Below are 19,927 nucleotides of genomic sequence, written 5' to 3'. Positions count from 1 at the left end.
TTAACTGCCTTGCCTAGTTAAATAAAGGTTAAATAAATAGACGAACAGAAACACTAGCCAAAGTGTACTATTTTGGTGCAAAGCAAACCCAAATGGAGTCGGTTCCTTCAGTAAACACATCAAATAGACATAGCCTGTTTTGGGCATCAATGCCTCTTCATTGACCACTGCACTGCCAAATCCAAATGAACAGTTTTCGTTCCTTACATTTAAAAAAAAAAAAATCTCAACTGTCGCAGTGAATAATATTGAAGGTTGGTTGATACAACATAATGAAAAACTCAATTTGACTGAAAAGGTGAAAGGTTTTATTACAGTAAATCCATCCAAATCTCAACAGCTTTCAAAACGCAGGTTAAACATACAAAAACACATCTCACTTAACATAGTTCTTTTTTATTATTAAATATTTAAAAAGCAGGTCAAGTTATTCACAAATAAAATGCAAACATGCAACACGTTTTGGGGAATGCATGAGTGGGACGTCAGAAAAAAATATATAATTATTGACAGCACATGTTTACATTCCTTTTCATTTACACAATATATGACTAAAGCATTATGGTGCACTGCCAAGTTCAATAAGAATAAATGCAACATTAAAAAAAGGTATACAATGTACGTACTTGGAATATAGTATGTCAAATTACTCAGTGAACTGACTCACAACTTTCCCTAAGACATGTGGTTCAAAAGTCATATGAAAACATCTGAAATATACCTGACTTCCACTGAATACGAAGGTGGTTAGTTGCTGTTAAAACTAAAGTTGAAAATAATGTTCATACTAGTCTACACTAAAATGAGCTCCCTTCCCTTATGATGAAGCCATACTGAAACAACCTTGTTTCTGTCACTGAAGCACCAAATCTGGTGCAAATTAGACATTTTTGAGTACACTGATTAATTTATCAGAATTCTTAGAATTCATGAAGATAGACAAATTATGAGTAGTATGTGACTAACTCACTACTGCTTTTCATTCATGATTCTCATGGACCGTACTGCCTCACTTCATGTAGAGGCAATATCGAGTCTTCTAAGCTTTAATTATTGTTATAGTAATTAATTTGTAATTGTGTGGACATACAGTATTATCCATTCCAGAGTCAAATGTCAGTGCAACATATGGAGGAAGGTTAAATAGGAGATACTACGAGCCCTTCAAGGCTTTTTCTTATTGCATTCTCATGATTAATATGGTTGATATGTAATAAAAAATAAAATAAACAATAACTTTGAAACAACGTACATAATGGAAGGATCACGGGACCGACCGAAGCTGGCAACATAACACTTGCTGACAGATAAAAACACTATCTGTCCACTCCATACTACAACATTTTGTCACATCTAGAATTTTGGATGACTTGTTTTTTTTCCCACTGTCCTTGGAAACTTCTGTGATGTTCTGAGCTTGTCTGCATGTGGCGGTATGTAATAACAGCCACCTGCCCACAGCATTTCGCAACAGTCACAATAACACACAGAATGTAGAACGGCAGAGGAAATAATATATATATATATATATATATATATATAAAAACTAGGGTCATGTTTCTTTGCATGAGGTTGTTTCATGTGCTCAGTCTTCAGGAGAACCAAAAAATAAACAAACCATGAGGGAAAAAATACAAATGAGAAAATAAAAAAAATAAAACCTGTAACAAAATTCTCACAAAACAAAAGGGCATGGTGTTGTGGTGGGGCCAGGGCTGTGGCCAGGGGCAAGGACAGGGAGTGATGGCAGTCAGTACTCATCCTGCTGATCATCAGGAACATCCTCTTCATGGACCCCTGGATCCACATCTTCTCCATCCACCTCTCCTGCACCTTCCTGAAGGGACACAAGCAGTAATAGCAAAATGTCAGGGCCAGAGCCACCATAGGTCTCTTCAGGTAATTAACAGCACCAACAACCTAAATCAATTGATCAATCAAACAAAGGCCTGTGATTAAAAAGAAAATTAGGTCCTTGAACGATTAGAAAAACATTTGCTATCCAATCCAGCACCAACCTTCTAGAACCTAAAACAAATGTTGCACAACAGCAACCCACACCCAATCGCCTCTGGGAAATTCCTATGAATGATCAATCAATGAAGAGCCAATCAAATACAGCCGACTGACCTGTTCGTCTGCAGAGTACAGAATCTCCATTAGCCGCTCCACGAACTGGGCGCTCTCCTGACCTTGTTCCTGTGCCAGCACTTCCACATCCCGCAACTTTCCAAAGTAAAAGTCCCTCTCCTTCTCCACACCCTCAAGTGCAAGTTTTAATGTGTTCACCTGTACACAAAATGAGGCAAAGTAGTATCAGTATTGTACAGACAAATTGATATTCCTATCATCTATTTGTTTTACTTCACACACACCACAATTCTCTTTGTGTGGAAACTTTTGTATAATGATGTGCAGTATTAATGATTTTTCCATTGTCAATAAAATACAAAATGGTCACAAAGTTGGACAGCGCACCATCTTAAAAATCTAGCTGTAATACACCACTGTTCCTCTGATCCCCAACTGCTTATTACTTGGATCGTTTTCATGTTTAGGGTTTAACAGTAATCTAATCCTTGTAAAATCAGAATTATGGAATGATCATTCAATGCAGTTTGTAATTACTTGTCATTTTGGTTTTGCCAAAAACAATAGACACTGTTTAGATTCGTAAGAAGGATGTGTGAGTCCAACTTAGATATATTAAATTGTAATGACGCTGTTGTAGTAACTTACATATATTAAATTGTAATTATGCTGTAGTAGTGACTTTATACCTGGTCGTTGAGCCCTGTGACCTGTGCTTCCAGTTCCCGCTCTCCTTTGGCCGGAGTTGTTGTTGGAGTTGCAACTGGGATTCTTTTCGCTGAAGAGGGTCTGGAGGATGGATGGGGGCTGCAGGGGTTTTGTTTCGGGGTTGTTGCACTTGCCCTGGTGGCTCCTGAACACAAAGATAGGTTAGAAAATGTAAATAATCTGGTCATGTCAGGGTGTTCACACTTGGTCCCTTTCAGCCAATTCTTATGAACTCAACGCGGTTTGTTAATTTTTTGTTCAGTGTGAACACTGACTTGCCTAGATGAATAAAGGTAAAATAAAAAAAAGGAACTCCGACCCTCAAAAGAGCCCCCGAAGCGAACCAAACTGAGACCATCGAGAGGTGGTCTGAGTTCGGTTCGCTTGAATTCCGTGGTCCGGTTCCCATTTTTAGGGCAATGCGAACACAAAGCTTCCCAGGTTCGCTTGCCATTATTACTGTACTACACTAATACAACACCGTTTCACCTGCCATAATCCCTCACATTGGTGCCACAAAAGAGAAAAAATGATAAGGTTAATGGGAAAAAAACGTGTCGTTTTTTGGATATTGATTAGCGATTGTCAAGAACGCACAAAAATTCCAAATTATGTGTGGAGTTTTGTACTGACACGACGTTCAGATTATTTGTTTGCACTATGTGATCTATAGGCTAAGAAAGTTTCATACGCTGTTTATTTCGTTTGTGGGGTTTGAATACTGTGAGAAGACAACATATTTGGCGATAATCACAACATAGGATACAAACTCAAGAGACGTGCTATCCGGGATCGTTGGGACGTTCCAACTCTGATGTTACCCCATGGAAGTTCACATTTAAAATAGTTAAGGGTTAAGGAAAGGTAATGGTTAAGTTTAGATAAGGGTTAAGGTTAGGATTTAGGGTAGGAACGTCCCAAAGAGCCTCGATAGCACTAACCATAAAATCAACGCTAGCTCTTTTTATTTATTTAACCTTTATTTAACTAGGAAAGTCACTCGTAAAGGGCCAGTGGCCTATATTGGGTGTAAAATGTTCAATTACAGCAATATTTAATATGCAGTATTCTTCTGATATTTATTCTGTTACCAATCATTTTTACATGTTAATATTATCTTCAAATTATAATTATACGTCTCATCTTTTAACTAAATAGAATCTATTAGCTTCCAAAAAGTATATCTAGATGTCCAATAACATGATCTGATAGAATTGCTTTGTAAAAACCCAGAGTGCATTGAGTGAATGTTGGAAAAAGATCTTGGTTCCTTTATAAACATAGCAATGTGAATGCAAAGAGGACTCCGACCAGGTCAAGTGAACTGGCAAAAGAGTTGAGTCCTTATTCAAAGACAAGGGCAGTGTGAATACAAAGAGAACATAGTTATTTTTCTTTTCCTTTACTCCAGAGTAAAGAGGACTGATATAGGTTCATTAAAGAGGACCCTATGTGAAAACACCCCCAGTCAGTTTCTTAATCTACATAAACAATGTCTGCTGTCCAGAGGGGTGTCCTACAAAACAGGATCAATGAGTTAGCAGGCTAACTTTGATAAACAACCAGAATTAACAAATGTTCTGGTTCATTAAGAAAGCTAAACTTATGTGTTTTTGGTTGTTGAGTCAGTTAGACCATGCTCATTTCAAGCACATCTTTAAAAAAAATAAAACATTATTTCCTAATATTTAGGCACGTTATCTGCCTAACTCATTGATCCTGCTTTCTATTAGACCCCTCAGGTAGCTGGTCTTACCTGCAGTGGGGGAGCTGGCTGCGTGGTGTTGGGACTTTTTTGGCAGGTTGAAGATCTGCTCACCGGGGTCAGGTGGGGGGATGGCATCCTGACCCTGTCTGGCCTGAAGTGGGTCGTAATCTTTACCGTCATAGTTGGCATCAAAGAACCTCTTAAACCACTGGATGAAGTCAAGGTTGTCCTGAAATCTGGCTTTCACAAGCTTCTCCACAGGAATAATCTTTAAAGAGGAGAAGTGGAAATAAATTATCAAGATGAAATAGTTGGGGTAATTGTTTAATAATCTGGACTTCATGTGACATGACAAATTAGAATAAATTTTTTTTAGGAACGTTGTGTGTGTGTGTTCTATCTAATATAGCCTTGCCAATGCAACTAACTCATTAGCAACTACGGTAGGTCCCGTCAGGACACTTTGCCTCATCCTCTCACCTTGTCCACATTCATTCTCTTGAAAGAGGCCTGCAGCAGCTTGAAGTTATGAATGTACTCATGCTCGAATTTAGCCTGGAACTTAACCTTCTTAAGATGGACGCAGCCAGGGAATAGCAAATCCATGAACTGGCAGTAGGCCGCTCCTAGAAGGGAATGAAGATGTGTGACAAAAATTACTGCTCGTTTCTCTTCTGATACAAGTGCAAACTAATTATATTTTTCAGGCATATGCTTGATGGAAGTGTTTCACGGTACTGCCATTAGCAAACCTGCGCACAACACATCCTTTCAATTAAAAGACAGACTAGAGACCATGGAATTAGTACCATTAGCACACCTTGCGACAGGACTGTGTGTGGTTCAGGAGAGATTGGATTACTTGGGGTAGCCATGGCATGGTAGGCACAGCAAGTGTGCAAACTAGTTTTATTAATAGCACAGTCCGTCTTCTCTGTCAGAGCAAGGTTAGGTTAGGAGCAAGGTTGGGGTTACACCAGGTTTCTTTGATTATACATACCACTATGCCTATTAGAGGGTCATCAGCAGAAGTTGGGCATATAAGAGAGGAAAAGTATGGCCAGGTGTTTCTCATCCAATACCTATAGTATCATCCTGCATCTCCCTTCTTATGCTAGGCCTATATCCTGAGGTCCTTGGTTCTGGGAGGAAGCACAGTTTGCAGCAGAGTTTACAGGGTAATTATTCTTACCTGAGGAGAGCTGCTCCACTTTAGTGTAGTTCAGACCGAGAAGATCGTTAACCCAGGCAGTGATATCATGCCTGCTCATAGTCTCCTGGGTTATTGAGGTAGAATATACGTTGACCGCCATCCCCCAACTGCAAAAGACAGGAAGGCATATCTCAGTCAGTTATAATTCACTTTCTACAAAACATTACCATCTCAAACTAAGGACATTGTTTTGTATCCCTTTTACATAATGGTTAGCCAACATTCTGTACACACAATGGTTGACCAACAGATAAAAACCTGCATATCATTTTCAACTACTGCCATTAAACAGAGAGATGCAGTAGCAAAGATTAAGCAAGGCAGACAACAACAATACAAACCATCAAGTGGAAACTCACTGATTTGACAGCAAGCAAGTAAACCTAGGCATATAACCACAGCCACTAGATACTGTAGGAAATTAAGCCAGACATATCCCATGTTAGGTCCGGTAATGTGATAACATGTTAGTAACGCAAATATAAAGATAAAGGATGTCCAATTTAACAGCAATGGATACACACTATCAACACTAAACATGCAAATACACCCATAACAGAAGAGGGCTCAAACATATGGAAAAAGCATTCAGGAGAGTATTGAATTTGAGCGAAGTTTGAGTATAGTTGTACTACAAAATCTACATGTGATGAGGAGACATTGCATGAGGATAAAAAAAAAATGCATCTTCATGAGGCTGGCTGTTGAGAGTGTTAAGAAACATCAATGGAGCAAAGTGAAATGAAAGTGGTGTAAGCTCTCACAGTGCAAACAAATATCATGAATAGTATAACGTGTGAAACTGTTGATCACCATAGTGATCACAGTAACTTCAAACATGGTCTTTGACGAGTGTAGCCTACATTATGCAAGAACATTGTAAAGTGCAACAAAATAGCGCTTTTCACCGCTTTGGTATTTTGAATTATTTCATTCTAAATGATGAGGCTGGAGCCCATAATGTCAAAATGTAAGACCCGAGTTGTTACTGCACCATTTCATATTCTCAGATGGGTATCAGAAATAATAAACGGGCCTACAAATGTCTAGTGGTCTATCGCTCCACCATACCAAACACTTAGCTAATAATCTTACATCCCACTGTCACAGATAACAAGGAGGGCTGGCCACTTAGCGGCAGGCGGACAATGCATTTCCATTACGGTAACAGCTAACGTTAGGCAACAATTACATCAAGCGCGTAATTTATTCAAATGACCCAAACTGACCAAATTTGGACTGAAGTTTCGGTTTCGAACTATCCTCTTTCATTGATTGCGCACTGATAAAAAGGATAGCCGTTCCCGTGTCAACAAAACGGGTGTACTGCTAGCTTTGTTAGCCAGTTAGCTCATTGGCTATACTTGACCCAGACAGAAGAGCTTATCATTTGAACAGACTGGTTTTAAAACCATGTTATATAATACAAGGAATAACTAAGACAGTAAAGGTGCCCGTTTTCCCAGAACACACGATTAGGTAGGGTAGGACCAACAAAAATATTATGGCAGCTACTTGCAATCATTAACGTTATAGTCAAGACAGTGACTGTGTATTTGATAATGAAGCAAGCTAACGGGGTAGTCGGTTTGACAACGGTCTTACTTCCAACTAGCCACATAATTTGTGCCGTTTTATCACTGTAAATGTCACGTATTTCGCTTTGGCAGAATTGTTAACTTGCAGAGGCCTCCTCAAAACGATTTAACCCATGGTTAAGAAACAGCACGTACATGTTGGATTTGATAATGACAAGTCACCAAGAAGGCAATACATGCACTATTGCACGAGCCGATTCATTGTAACGGAATCGAAATAGCGCTAGACCGTGGCATGGAAAACATTCAATGCTCGTGAAACAAATGTTCAGGGTTTTGCAGCAACCTTGTGCTCAAAGCCTTGTTATGAAACCACGCCAAATGCGGCATTTGCACTGATTTACCTGTAGGCGCGCTCTCCTCGCACTGTATTTTTTCTGTAAGGAATGCAGTTGGATCCGTCCGTTGGGATGATGTCGTTGTTATTCTCTCCATTTGGGGACAGTGCTTGGGTGGGACCAGGCATTGGGTCTCTAAAATATTGAACAGATTATCTGCTCTCTCTCTATGAAAGGACGATGCAATATAAAGTGACGCACCTCGGCTCGTTCTCTAGTCTGCTTATTCTTCACAAATCTGTCTCTGGTGACGTCACTGCACCCTAACCAACCACGTGACTGATGGGGTGGCGGTGCGCTTCTTGGAAGGTGGACGGCGAATTCCACTAATAGAAATGAAGGGACATAGGGACCCTTACTCACTCAAACGCAAAAGGTTTCGTTTATTTCGTGCCTCGTAGTCAATAGCAATAGTTGGCCTACTTGTAGACATATTTAAATGCCAGGCCTTTATTATAAAATGATGCATCTATTGTGCTTCTTGGTTTTCTATCTTCTCATTATTTGGGCAAGTGAGAATTCTATTGCTTGTTGGATTTCATTTACATAGGGTTATTATATTGCTGAAATGCAGAAGAATAATAGTGAATCTGTGACCGGGACATATGGGACCAATTCTGAACTGGAACCCGAGTTCATTTTTTATTTTGCATACTGGTAAGCAGTTTCATTAATGTTGCACTGAAAACCCAACCCTCTTCCAGTGATGGCTAGTGTTGACCATTAACCAATTCTTTTTTTTTTAATCTTTTTTTTTTTTTTAAAACAACTAATTGATTGATGTTGGTTCAATTACTTCAATTCCATTTTGTTCTTTTTTTCTGTGAGGTCAATGCTTTAGATAACAGGCCACATAATTACCACATTTTCTGAGCTGAACTAACTACAATGACCATCATCTATTGCACGCCTACTTGTCCAGTCTGTTTATTTTATGCCTGCTACATTAAGTGGGACAGACACTGAGAAGAGAAAAATGCGCGATGGGGAGGGATAGTGAGCAGTTGTTTCACGAGGTCTCTCCCTGAAAATACATTATCTAAGTATTTGATAGTTGGTATTCAGCAGTCATAAAAGTATGCCTTATTTACTTTGAAAAACTACTAAAATAGTGTTGTCAGACAGCATAGGCGGTAGCTCTATAGAGATGAGATGACTTGCAATAAAATAAAGTAATTGACAAAAACAAATGCAATATGCAGAACTGAAATATTTTATAAAGGTAATGATGGTTAATAAGCGATACGCAGAAATGGGCAGTCACTACCATCATGGGACTTGTATTAACTGTTTTATTCTGTGTTGTTACAGCATTCAACCACAATGCATAGCGCATTTCATGTTAAAAAAATAATTTAAACCAAAAACCTGATTCTTTTTTATTTTGATAATCGAACCAAAACCGAACTGACCTCAAAAAAGGACTAATCGCTCCGCACTATGGCTTAAAAGGATTGCCTTCTAAAGTGCTGTACTGCAACCACAAGTAGCAGAACAAAAGCCTTTGTTGTTAGCCATACTATAAGGTCACCATTCACCAACCTTGGTCCTGGAGAGCTACTGAGCATATGCTGGCTTCCGTTCCAACCCAGCACTAACTCTGATTCAACAAATGGTAATAAATAGATTAGTTGAAACAGAATACCTGTATATAGGCCAGTTTATCAATTATCTCAACTGAAACTTGTCATTTTGCTGAGACAGTGCACTGGCCCACTAACACACCACATGGCAGGCTGTACCCCTACTTCCGCCAGATGCCTCTTAATTCTTACGTCATTTGTAAAGTTGGTCCCCTACTGTAATCTGTCGAGACGGTGATACACTCGTGTCCCCCGGCGACCAGTTTGTTCATAAAACATCCTCCATTCAGGTTGCAAATGCGTCGGTTACTTGGTTTCCTCCTTGACTTGATTTAATGGTGCGCCGGTCTAAAAACAAAACTGGAAAAATATACATACTCTTAATAAAACCCCTTTCTCCACCACCATGCTATTGGCTAATGCCACTTCCTGATGTTGCGTACACTGTTCAGCCAGGGGTAAACAGACTGCTAGAACCTGATTAGCTGAATGCAGTACACAATATCCGGAAGCAGCATTAATCACTAACATGGTGGTGGAAATAGTGTTTTATTAAGACAGAACACATATTTTCTTTTTTTTGGGCTGGTGGCCCATTAAATCGACTTGAAGTGGAAACCGACGCCTTTCCAACCTGGTTTAAGATATGCCTTGCTCTAGGGCACAACGGTTGTACCAGAGATAGCGATGCCAGCAACCTCTGGTTGCCAGTTGACTGATTACTGTGAATCCCGCAAGATTCTCCCAGTGTCAGACATAAGCTATGATTGCAACCCTCAGATTACCAGCCATCCTCCAACTGCCGCCCTGCCAAACCCTCAGGTGTTAGTGCTGGGCTAGAACAAAAGCCTGCAAGCAGAATTTATATACCTCAGGGAATAATAGACCTTTTTATTTTTTTTGTATACAGTACCAGTCAAAAGTTTGGACACATACTCATTCAAGGGTTTCTTTATTTTTACTATTTTCTACATTGTAGAATAAAATGAAGACATCAAAACTATTAAATAACACATTTGGAATCATGTAGTAACCAAAGAAAGTGTTATTTGAGATTCTTCAAAGTAGCCACCCTTTCTTTGCCTTGACAGCTTTGCACACTCTTGGCATTCTCTCAACCAGCTTCATGAGGTAGTCACCTGGAATGCATTTCAATTAACAGGTGTGCCTTGTTAAAAGTTACATTTGTGGAATTTCTTTCGTTCCTTTAATGCATTTGAGCCAATCAGTTGTGACAAGGTAGGGGTGGTATACAGAATATAGCCCGATTTGGTAAAAGACCAAGTCCATATTATGGCAAGAACAGCTCAAATAAGCAAAGACAAACAACAGTCAATCATTACTTTAAGACATGAAGGTCAGTCAATCTGGAACATTTCAAGAACTTTTAAAGTTTATTCAAGTGCAGTCGCAAAAACCATCAAGTGCTATGATGAGAATGCCACAGGAAAGGAAGACCCATAGTTACCTCTGCTGCAGAGAAGTTCATTAAAGTTACTAGCCTCAGAAATTGCAGCCCAAATAAATGCTTCACACAGAGTTCAAGTAACAGACACATCTCAACATCAACTGTTCAGAGGAGACTGCGTGAATCAGGCCTTCATGGTCAAATTGCTGCAAATAAACCACTACTAAATGACACCAATAATAAGAAGAGACTTGCTTGTGCCAAGAAACACAAGCAATGGACATCAGACCAGTGGAAATCCGTCCATGGTCTGATGAATCCAAATTTTATAATTTTGGTTCCATCCACCGTGTGTTTGTGAGACGCAGAGTAGGTGAACGGATGATCTCCACATGTGTAGTTCCCACCGTGAAGCATGGAGGAGGAGATTTGATGGTGTGGGGGTGCTTTGCTGGTGACACTGTGTGATTTATTTAGAATTAAAGGCACACTTAACCAGCATGGCTACCATAACATTCTGCAGCGATACGCCATCCCATCTGGTTTGTGCTTAGTGGGACTATCATTTGTTTTCAACAGGACAATAACCCAACACACCTCCAGGCTGTGTAAGGGCTATTTGACCAAGAAAGAGAGTGATGAAGTGCTGCATCAGATGACCTGGCCTCCACAGTCACCTGACCTCAACCCAATTGAGATGTTTGGGATGAGTTGGACTGCAGAGTGAAGGAAAAGCAGCCAACAAGTTCTCAGCATATGTGGGAACTCCTTCAAGACTGATGGAAAAGCATTCCATGTGAAGCTGGTTGGGAGAATGCCAAGCGTGTGCAAAGCTGTCATCAAGGCAAAGGGTGGCTACTTTGAAGAATCTAAAATATATTTTGATTTGTTTAACACTTTATTGGTTACTACATGATTCCATGTGTGTTATTTCATAGTGTCTTCACTAATAATAGTCTTCACTATTATTCTACAATGTAGAAAATAGTAAAAATAAAGAAAAACCCTTGAATGAACAAGTGTGTCCAAACTGGTACTGTATATGGATGAAATATAAGCCAGCCTGAGTAGTAATCCTCTGACAGTGCACACACTGTTTATTCTTGGTACAACTAGAACACAGTGTACTCATCTGTGCACTGACTGAATAAATATTCAGTCAGTGCACATATGCCCTCAAGAAAAGCAGGAATGAAAACATTGCCAAATACACAACATGAAAACGTTCTGATGATTAAACACGTAGCTGTTCTCCATCTCAAATCAACACCGGGCAAATATGGATAATGATGACTGCAGAAATCATAACATAAGGAAAAAATGCCAAGTTGAATTGGCCATTTCAGATCTCATTTGCAGCTGCTTTGGGGCATCAGCTTTCTTGGACACCTAGCTGGCTGGTACTGAATTACTGTATTGATTTGCACTGTACCATTGTGGTGCCATGCTGTTCAATGTTGTGTTAAACCCGAGCAGCAGTCAGCACAGTGCACAAATGAAGAAGTTTCTCTCTGGTGGCTGAGACTTGTCAAAGGACTTCATAGCTGAATATTTTTTTTACAAGCATTATCTTGTTTTTTGATATCCACGTTGTTGTATAGAGTTTTGGTTGCAATTTGCTGTCCCCTTTCACGCGGGAAGTGGTTCAAATGTGCAAAATGTCACATGCTAAAAAGACACACACAAACCAAAGTGAAAGTGGAGTAGTGAGTGAAACTTCTAAACTAGGTGGTGGCTAGCTGTCAAACCAAACATAGTTAGCATGCTAGCTAGCTAGCTGGCTAATCAATGTATACCGGTAGCTAGCACCACCACGGTAACGTAGACTGCTGGACTAGCAAGCTAGCAATAATTACAAGCCCACTTTGACAGAAACCGGTAGCCAACATATACAGTTTTAACCACATTACATCGAGTACAATTCAACAAAATACTGAGGTGTACAGCCCGCCATACATGTCCTAAAACATGTTCTACAAGTTTGACAAAAAATGACACATTGCAACCGTAGATTTTTTGACTCACCAGTGAACTCAGATTTCAGGTTATTCGGTGTTCAAAAGCTGCTATTTTCCTGAGTCACCCCACCCTCTTTCCACTCATTGTAGGAGCTGATGACGCCGACAACGTACACATGCTTCATTCGACAAGGAACCAGCGTTGCTGAAGCCGATTGGCTTGATTGTAACATCTGGTGTGATTTCGACCAGTCATAACTTGATGCGTTGCTCATTGAGTACAACTGACAGCTACTGTACGTGGGCATTGAAGTTGCCTCTGCACTCTCCTTTTTTAGTAACATGATAATGCATTCCTGCATTCCTTTTAGTATTACACAATAAGACAATATGCAATGTATACAGAGAAAATGCAGTATGTCATTGAATTTCTTAATTCTTATTTTTTATATATTTCATTTTCTTTTAAATTATCCAACTAGTACTTTTGTACTTCAAATGAAGGGTTTCACCTTCAAGATTCCTAACCACATTGGATATGATAAGACTTATCTTGTTTCCAAATGTGAAAAATCAAGCTCTAAGACAAACAACTTTCATGTGCTTGTTTAAAATGTATAGTGTGAGGTTAGGAATACCATATATAGATTTTTCTCATCATAAATCAATCTCTTTGGAGAGAGAAGCTGTGGTCCAGAGCAAGAGGGCTTTCAGACACATTTAGTAGGAATCTATATTTTGAGGCTTGTAAGGAATTTGGTTTCAGGCCAAAAAGAAAACATTCACCAGAGCTGACTTGGTCAACTAATTTAATATAATATCAAAATATGTCAAACAAAACAAATGAGATATTCCCACAAGTGTGTGCAAGACGTAAGGTCCACAGTTCCTTGGTTGAGATCTTATCTACAAACTATTTCCATTATATGTGTAGGTTAATAAGCAGACTTGCTAGAGATTTGAGTCATAGAGCATATTTCATCATTCAGCATTGACTGTGCTTGACTGCAATAAGTTGTCTGCATACTGAGCTCCTTGATTTGTTTGTAAGAAGTTAACAGTTTAGCAGTTCAGATTTCCCCTTAGCATTTCCCTTAGCACACAGCAATTATATAAAGGGGCACTAAAAATATATCTCAGATATTTGGCAAGTCATGATGTATCATTATCAAAATTATGTACTCTTGGTGCCAGTTCCTAGGCACAAATTAAGCTCAATTAATCATCTCCATTAAGAATGCTTTTTAGTTGTTTTTAGAGTTTGTATTGGACCCAACAACTGGTTGGACCACTGCTTGTAGGAACAGCCTGGTCTCAAGACTAGATGAAACATAGTAAATGTAAATCCGGGACACTCAAATTAGTATGATTTGTTATGTTTGGTATGGTTAAATAAGACAGAAGGTTAAGGCAAAAACAAAAATGTTGGGTAATTAGCAACTTTGGAACTAGCAACTAAACTCAAGACCCTGTCTTTCAAAGATAATTCGTAAAAATCCAAATTACTTCACAGATCTTCATTGTAAAGGGTTTAAACACTGATTCCCATGCTTGTTCAATGAACCATAAACAATGAATGAACATGCACCTGTGGAACGGTCATTAAGACACTAACAGCTTACAGACGGTAGGCAATTAAGGTCACAGTTATGAAAACTTAGGACACTAAAGAGGCCTTTCTATGGACTCTCAAAAACATCAAAAGAAAGATGCAGAGGGTCCCTGCTCATCTGCGTGAACGTGCCTTAGGTGTGCTGGAAGGAGGCATGAGGACTGCAGATGTGGCCAGGGCAATAAATTGCAATGTCCGTACTGTGAGACGCCTAAGATAGCACTACAGGGAGAAAGGACGGACAGCTGATCGTCCTCGCAGTGGCAGACCACATGTAACAACACCTGCACAGGATCGGTACATCCGAACATCACACCTGCGGGACAGGTACAGGATGGCAACAACAACTGCCCGAGTTACACCAGGAACGCACAATCCCTCCTCAGTGCTTAGACTGTCCGCAATAAGCTGAGAAAGCCTGGACTGAGGGCTTGTAGGCCTGTTGTAAGGCAGGTCCTCACCAGACATCACCAGCAACAACGTCGCCTATGGGCACAAACCCACCATTGCTGGACCAGACAGGACTGTCAAAAAGTGCTCTCAAGTGACAAGTCGTGGTTTTGTCTCACAAGGGGTGATGGTCGGATTTGCGTTTATCGTCGAAGGAATGAGCGTTGACACCGAGGCCTGTATTCTGGAGCGGAATCGATTTGGAGGTGGAGGGTCCGTCATGGTCTGGGGCAGTGTGTCACAGCATCATCGGACTGAGCTTGTTGTCATTGTAGGCAATCTCAACGCTGTGCGTTACAGGGAAGACATCCTCCTCCCTCATGTGGTACCCTTCCTGCAGGCTCATCCTGACATGACCCTCCAGCATAACAATGCCACCAGCCATACTGCTCATTCTGTGCATGATTTCCTGCAAGACAGGAAGGTCAGTGTTCTGCCATGGCCAGCGAAAAGCCCGGATCTCAATCCCATTGAGCACATCTGGGACCTGTTGGATCGGAGGGTGAGGGCTAGGGCCATTCCCCCCAGAAATATCCGGGAACTTGCAGGTGCCTGGTGGAAGAGTGGGGTAACATCTCACAGCAAGAACTGGCAAATCTGGTGCAGTCCATGAGGAGGAGATGACCTGCAGTACTTAATGCATCTGGTGGCCACACCAGATACTGATTGTTACTTTTGATTTTGACCCCCCCTTTGTTCAGGGACACATTATTCCATTTCTGGTAGTCACATGTCTGTGGAACTTGTAAAGTTTATGTCTCACTTGTTGAATCTTGTTATGTTCATACAAATATTATAAGTTAAGTTTGCTGAAAAGAAACGCAGTTGACAGTGAGAGGACATTTCTTTTTTCGCTGAGTTTACTTAGCATGTTAGCTAACCCTTTAACCTAACTCCTAACCCTATAACCTTAAGCCGAACCTAGGCACCTAGCTAACGTTAGCAACAACACATTGGAATTCGTAGCATATCATACATTTAGCAAATTCGTAACATATTGTACAAACTGCAATTTGAATATGTTGTATGAATTGCAATTCGTAACATATATGAATTGTAATTTTTGTAAACATATACAAATTGTAATTCATAACATATCATATGAAATGAATGATGGACACCCACAAATTAATATATACCATATGGTGTATCCTGCCTGTTTGGCCCTGTCCGGGGGTATCATCGGATGGGGCCACAGTGTCTCCTGACCCCTCCTGTCTCAGCCTCCAGTATTTATGCAGCAGTAGTTTATGTGTCGGGGGCTAGGGTCAGTCTGTTGTATCTGGAGTATCTGTCTTATCCAGTGTCCTGTGTGAATTTAAGTATGCTCTCTCTAATTCTCTCTCTCTCTCTTTCTCTCTTTCTTTCTTTCTCTCTCTCGGAGGACCATGCCTCAGGACTACCTGGTATGATGACTCCTTGTTGTCCCCAGTCCACCTGGCCGTGCTGCTGCTCCAGTTTCAACTGTTCTGCCTGCGGCTATGGAACCCTGACCTGTTCACTGTGATTACTATTATTTGACCATGCTGATCATTTATGAACATTTGAACATCTTGGCCATATTCTGTTATAATCTCCACCCGGCACAGCCAGAAGAGGACTGGCCACCCCTCATAGCCTGGTTCCTCTCTAGGTTTCTTCCTAGGTCTTGGCCTTTCTAGGGAGTTTTTCCTAGCCACCGTGCTTCTACACCTGCATTGCTTGCTGTTTGGGGTTTTAGGCTGGGTTTCTGTACAGCACTTTGATATATCAGCTGATGTAAGAAGGGCTATATAAATACATTTGATTTGATTTGATATGAAACGTAACATATCATACCAATTGAAGTCCATTTCCCACTCGTAACTTAGCCTACTGTTCTGACTTGGTGGTGCACCTGTAGTCTATAGCCTGTTCTAGAGAAATGTCATCATCAAATATTATAAGAGCTTGCATTGTCTTCTTATATGCCCCCTTTATTTATCCTACAGGTCTGACATGGTGTTCATGCAGAATACTGTAAGAATGGCCCATGTTCCCATGTTCTGAAATCAGATTTACCAAATTTCTATCAGCATGTTAAATGTGCAACCAGAGGGAAAAATATATCTTGACCACCTTTACTCCACACAGAGATATGTGTACAAAACTCTTCCTCGCCCTCCATTTGGAAAATCTGACCATAATTCTATCCTCCCAATTCCTGTTCACAAGCAAAAATTTAAGCAGGAAGCACCAGTGACTTGGTCAATAAAAAAGTGGTCAGATGAAGCAGATGCTAAGCTACAGGACTGATTTGCTAGCACAGAGTGGAATATGTTCCGGGATTCTTCCGATGGCATTGAGGAGTACACCACATCAGTCATTGGCTTCATCAATAAGTGCATCGATGACGTCGCCCCCAAAGTGAACGTAAGTACATACCCCAACAAGAAGCCATGGATTACAGGCAACATCCACACTGAGCTAAAGGCTAGAGCTGCCGCTTTCAAGGAGCGGAACTCTAACCCGGAAGCTTATAAATAATCCCGCTATGCCCTCCGACGAATCATCAAACAGGCAAACATCAATACAGGACTAAGATCGAATCGTACTACACCGGCCTCGGCGCTCGTTGGATGTGGCAGTTCTTGCAAACCATTACAGACTACAAAGGGAAGCACAGCAGAGAGCTGCCCAGTGACACGAGCATATCAGACGAGCTAAACTACTTCTATGCCTGCATCGAGGCAATTAACACTGAAACATGCATGAGAGCACCAGCTGTTCCGGAGAGCTGTGTGATCACGCTCTCCACAGTCGATGTGAGTAAGACCCTAAACAGGTCAACATTCACAAGGCCGCAGGGCCAGACGGATTACCATGTACTGCGAGCATGCGCTGACCAACTGGCAAGTGTCTTTACTGACATTTTCAACCTCTCTCTGTCCAAGTCTGTAATATCAAAATGTTTTAAGCAGACCAACATAGTTCCTGTGCCCAAGAACACAAAGGTAACCTGCCTAAATGACTACCGACCCGTAGCACCCACGTCTGTAGCCATGAAGTGCTTTGAAATGCTGGTCATGGCTCACATCAACACCATCATCCCAGAAACATTAGACCCACTCCAATTTGCAGATCCACAGATGATGCAATCTCTATTGCACTCCACACTGCTCTTTCCCACCTGGACAAAAGGAACACATATGTGTGGATGCTATTCATTCATTACAGCTCAGCGTTCAACACCATAGTGCCCTCAAAGCTCATCGATAAGCTAAGGACCCTGTGACTAAACACCTCCCTCTGCAACTGGATCCTGGACTGCCTGATGGGCCGCTCCCAGGAGCTAAGGGCAGGTAACAACACATCCGCCACGCTGATCCTCAACACAGGGGACCCTCAGGGGTGTGTGCTCAGTCCCCTCCTGTACTCCCTGTTCACTCATGACTGCATGGCCAGGCACGACTCCAACACCATCATTAAGTTTGCCAATGATGCAACAGTGGTAGGCCTGATCACCTACAGCGACGAGACAGCCTATAGGGAGGAGGTCAGAGACCTGGCCGTGTGGTGCCAGGACAACAGCCTCTCCCTCAATCAAGACAAAGGAGATTATTGTGGACTACAAGAAAAGGAGGACCGAGCACGCCCCCATTCTCATCGACAGGGCTGTAGTGGAGCAGGTTGAGAGCTTCGAGTTCCTTGGTGTCCACATCACCAACAAACTAACATGGTCCCAGCACACCAAGACAGTCGTGAATAGGGCACAACACAACCTATTCCCCCTCAGGAGACTGAAAAGATTTGGCATGGGTCCTCAGATCCTCAAAAGGTTCTACAGCTGCACCATCGAGAGCATCCTGACTGGTTGCATCACTGCTTGGTATGGCAACTGCTCGGCCTCCAACCGCAAGGCACTACAGAGGGTAGTGCGTACGGCCCAGTGCATCACTGGGGTCTATTTTCCTGCTATCCAGGACCTCTATACCAGGCGGTGTCAGAGGAAGACCCTAAAAATTGTCAAAGACCCCAGTCACCGTAGTCATAGACTGCTCTCTCTGCTACTGCATGGCAAGCAGTGCCGGAGAGCCAAGTCTAGGTCCATGAGGCTTCTAAACAGCTTCTATCCCCAAGCCATAAAACTCATGAACATCTAATCAAATGGCTACCCAGACTACTTGCACTGCCCCCCCCCCCCCTCTTTTACACCGCTGCTACTCTCTGTTATTATCTATGCATAGTCACTTTAATAACTCTACCTACATGTACATATTACCTCAACTACCTGGACTAACCGGTACACCCTGTATATAGTCTCGCTATTGTTATTTTACTGCTGCTCTTTAATTACTTGTACCTTTTATTTCTTATTCTTATTCACATTTTTTAAACTGCATTGTTGGTTTAGGGCTTGTAAGTAAGCATTTCACTGTAAGGTCTATATTCGGTGCATATGACTAATAAAATTTGATTTGATTTGAATTCTGTCGCTGTACATTTCAAAAGTGCTGAACGTATAGTTATTGACTATGTCCATCCTAGCTCGCTCATTAATGTCTTAATGGAAATTACAGATTGTCTCTTATTCGCTCGTCATCCCCTTATGCCATAGTTTTACATCTCAATTGTCAGTAGAAACCACATTTGTTTAAGCAAGTCAGCCATATCAGCTATGTTTTTTTAAAAGGCAGTAAATGAGGCTGAATGAACTGTTTCGCTGCCAGACAAGGCTCCGCTGATAGTCAGGTGAAGAAGTGGTAAGGGTTAATTCAAAGGTGCTGAAAAGAAAGCTCTGCTGTTGGGACAGCTTTATGTAGGCCCTAACAGTTTGTGAGCACCATTTGTCACCATTATAGTGCAATTAATGTATTGTTCAGTGTTGTGTTGTGTAGTGGCTTTGCTGGCATGCATCTAAAAACAATTTGGGGAGTTTGCCCCACCAAGATTTACATGCTAAAATCGCTACTGTTTAGGGTAAGGGTTAAGGCTAGGGTTAGGATTTAGGGTAGGTACGTCCCAAGGATTGTAGATAACACTAACATGACCTCCGATATAAACAGAGAGGAAGAGGAAGAGAGGCCCAACTCTGGGTAAAATCTGTCTCCCTCCAGCAGGTGACTCATTGTTTCGGCCAAGCAAGAAGTATGTATGGCTTATTTGCTACATGATATTTATTTGATTGAATGGAAGTTTCGTAATGCTTAAATTGTTGCTAGTGTACTAATATAAGTAGGACACGTGATGTCCCAGAAAGTCTGATAAACATAATTTAATGTGGGAGTTGTCTAGTGATGGC

At 41.1% G+C, this 19,927-nt stretch overlaps 1 protein-coding gene across 4 annotated transcripts; it reads right to left on the bottom strand.

The window, feature by feature from the left end:
* Nucleotides 1–285: 285 nt before the first annotated feature.
* On the bottom strand, nucleotides 286–12,801 carry LOC106569130 (microtubule-associated protein RP/EB family member 2). Of its 4 annotated transcripts, none has more exons than XM_045694192.1 (8): nucleotides 12,673–12,791; nucleotides 9,457–9,599; nucleotides 5,700–5,827; nucleotides 4,988–5,133; nucleotides 4,556–4,775; nucleotides 2,781–2,944; nucleotides 2,131–2,289; nucleotides 286–1,837 (listed from the first exon to the last, which is right to left on the bottom strand). In XM_045694192.1, the coding sequence occupies exons 2-8, from the start codon at nucleotides 9,516–9,518 to the stop codon at nucleotides 1,751–1,753; spliced, it is 966 nt and encodes a 321-aa protein (XP_045550148.1). In that variant the 5' UTR covers nucleotides 9,519–9,599; nucleotides 12,673–12,791; the 3' UTR covers nucleotides 286–1,750. The 4 variants fall into 4 exon arrangements, with proteins under 4 accessions (XP_045550148.1, XP_013995605.1, XP_013995606.1 ...); XM_014140130.2 differs by having other exon boundaries at nucleotides 9,432–9,599; nucleotides 12,673–12,688; XM_014140131.2 differs by lacking the exon at nucleotides 9,457–9,599 and having other exon boundaries at nucleotides 12,673–12,801.
* Between the last annotated feature and the right edge of the window lie 7,126 nt (nucleotides 12,802–19,927).

The sequence above is a fragment of the Salmo salar genome, chromosome ssa14 (assembly GCF_905237065.1).
Source record: "Salmo salar chromosome ssa14, Ssal_v3.1, whole genome shotgun sequence".
NCBI lineage: Eukaryota > Metazoa > Chordata > Actinopteri > Salmoniformes > Salmonidae > Salmo > Salmo salar.
This window is presented reverse-complemented; position numbering and strand designations above follow the sequence as displayed.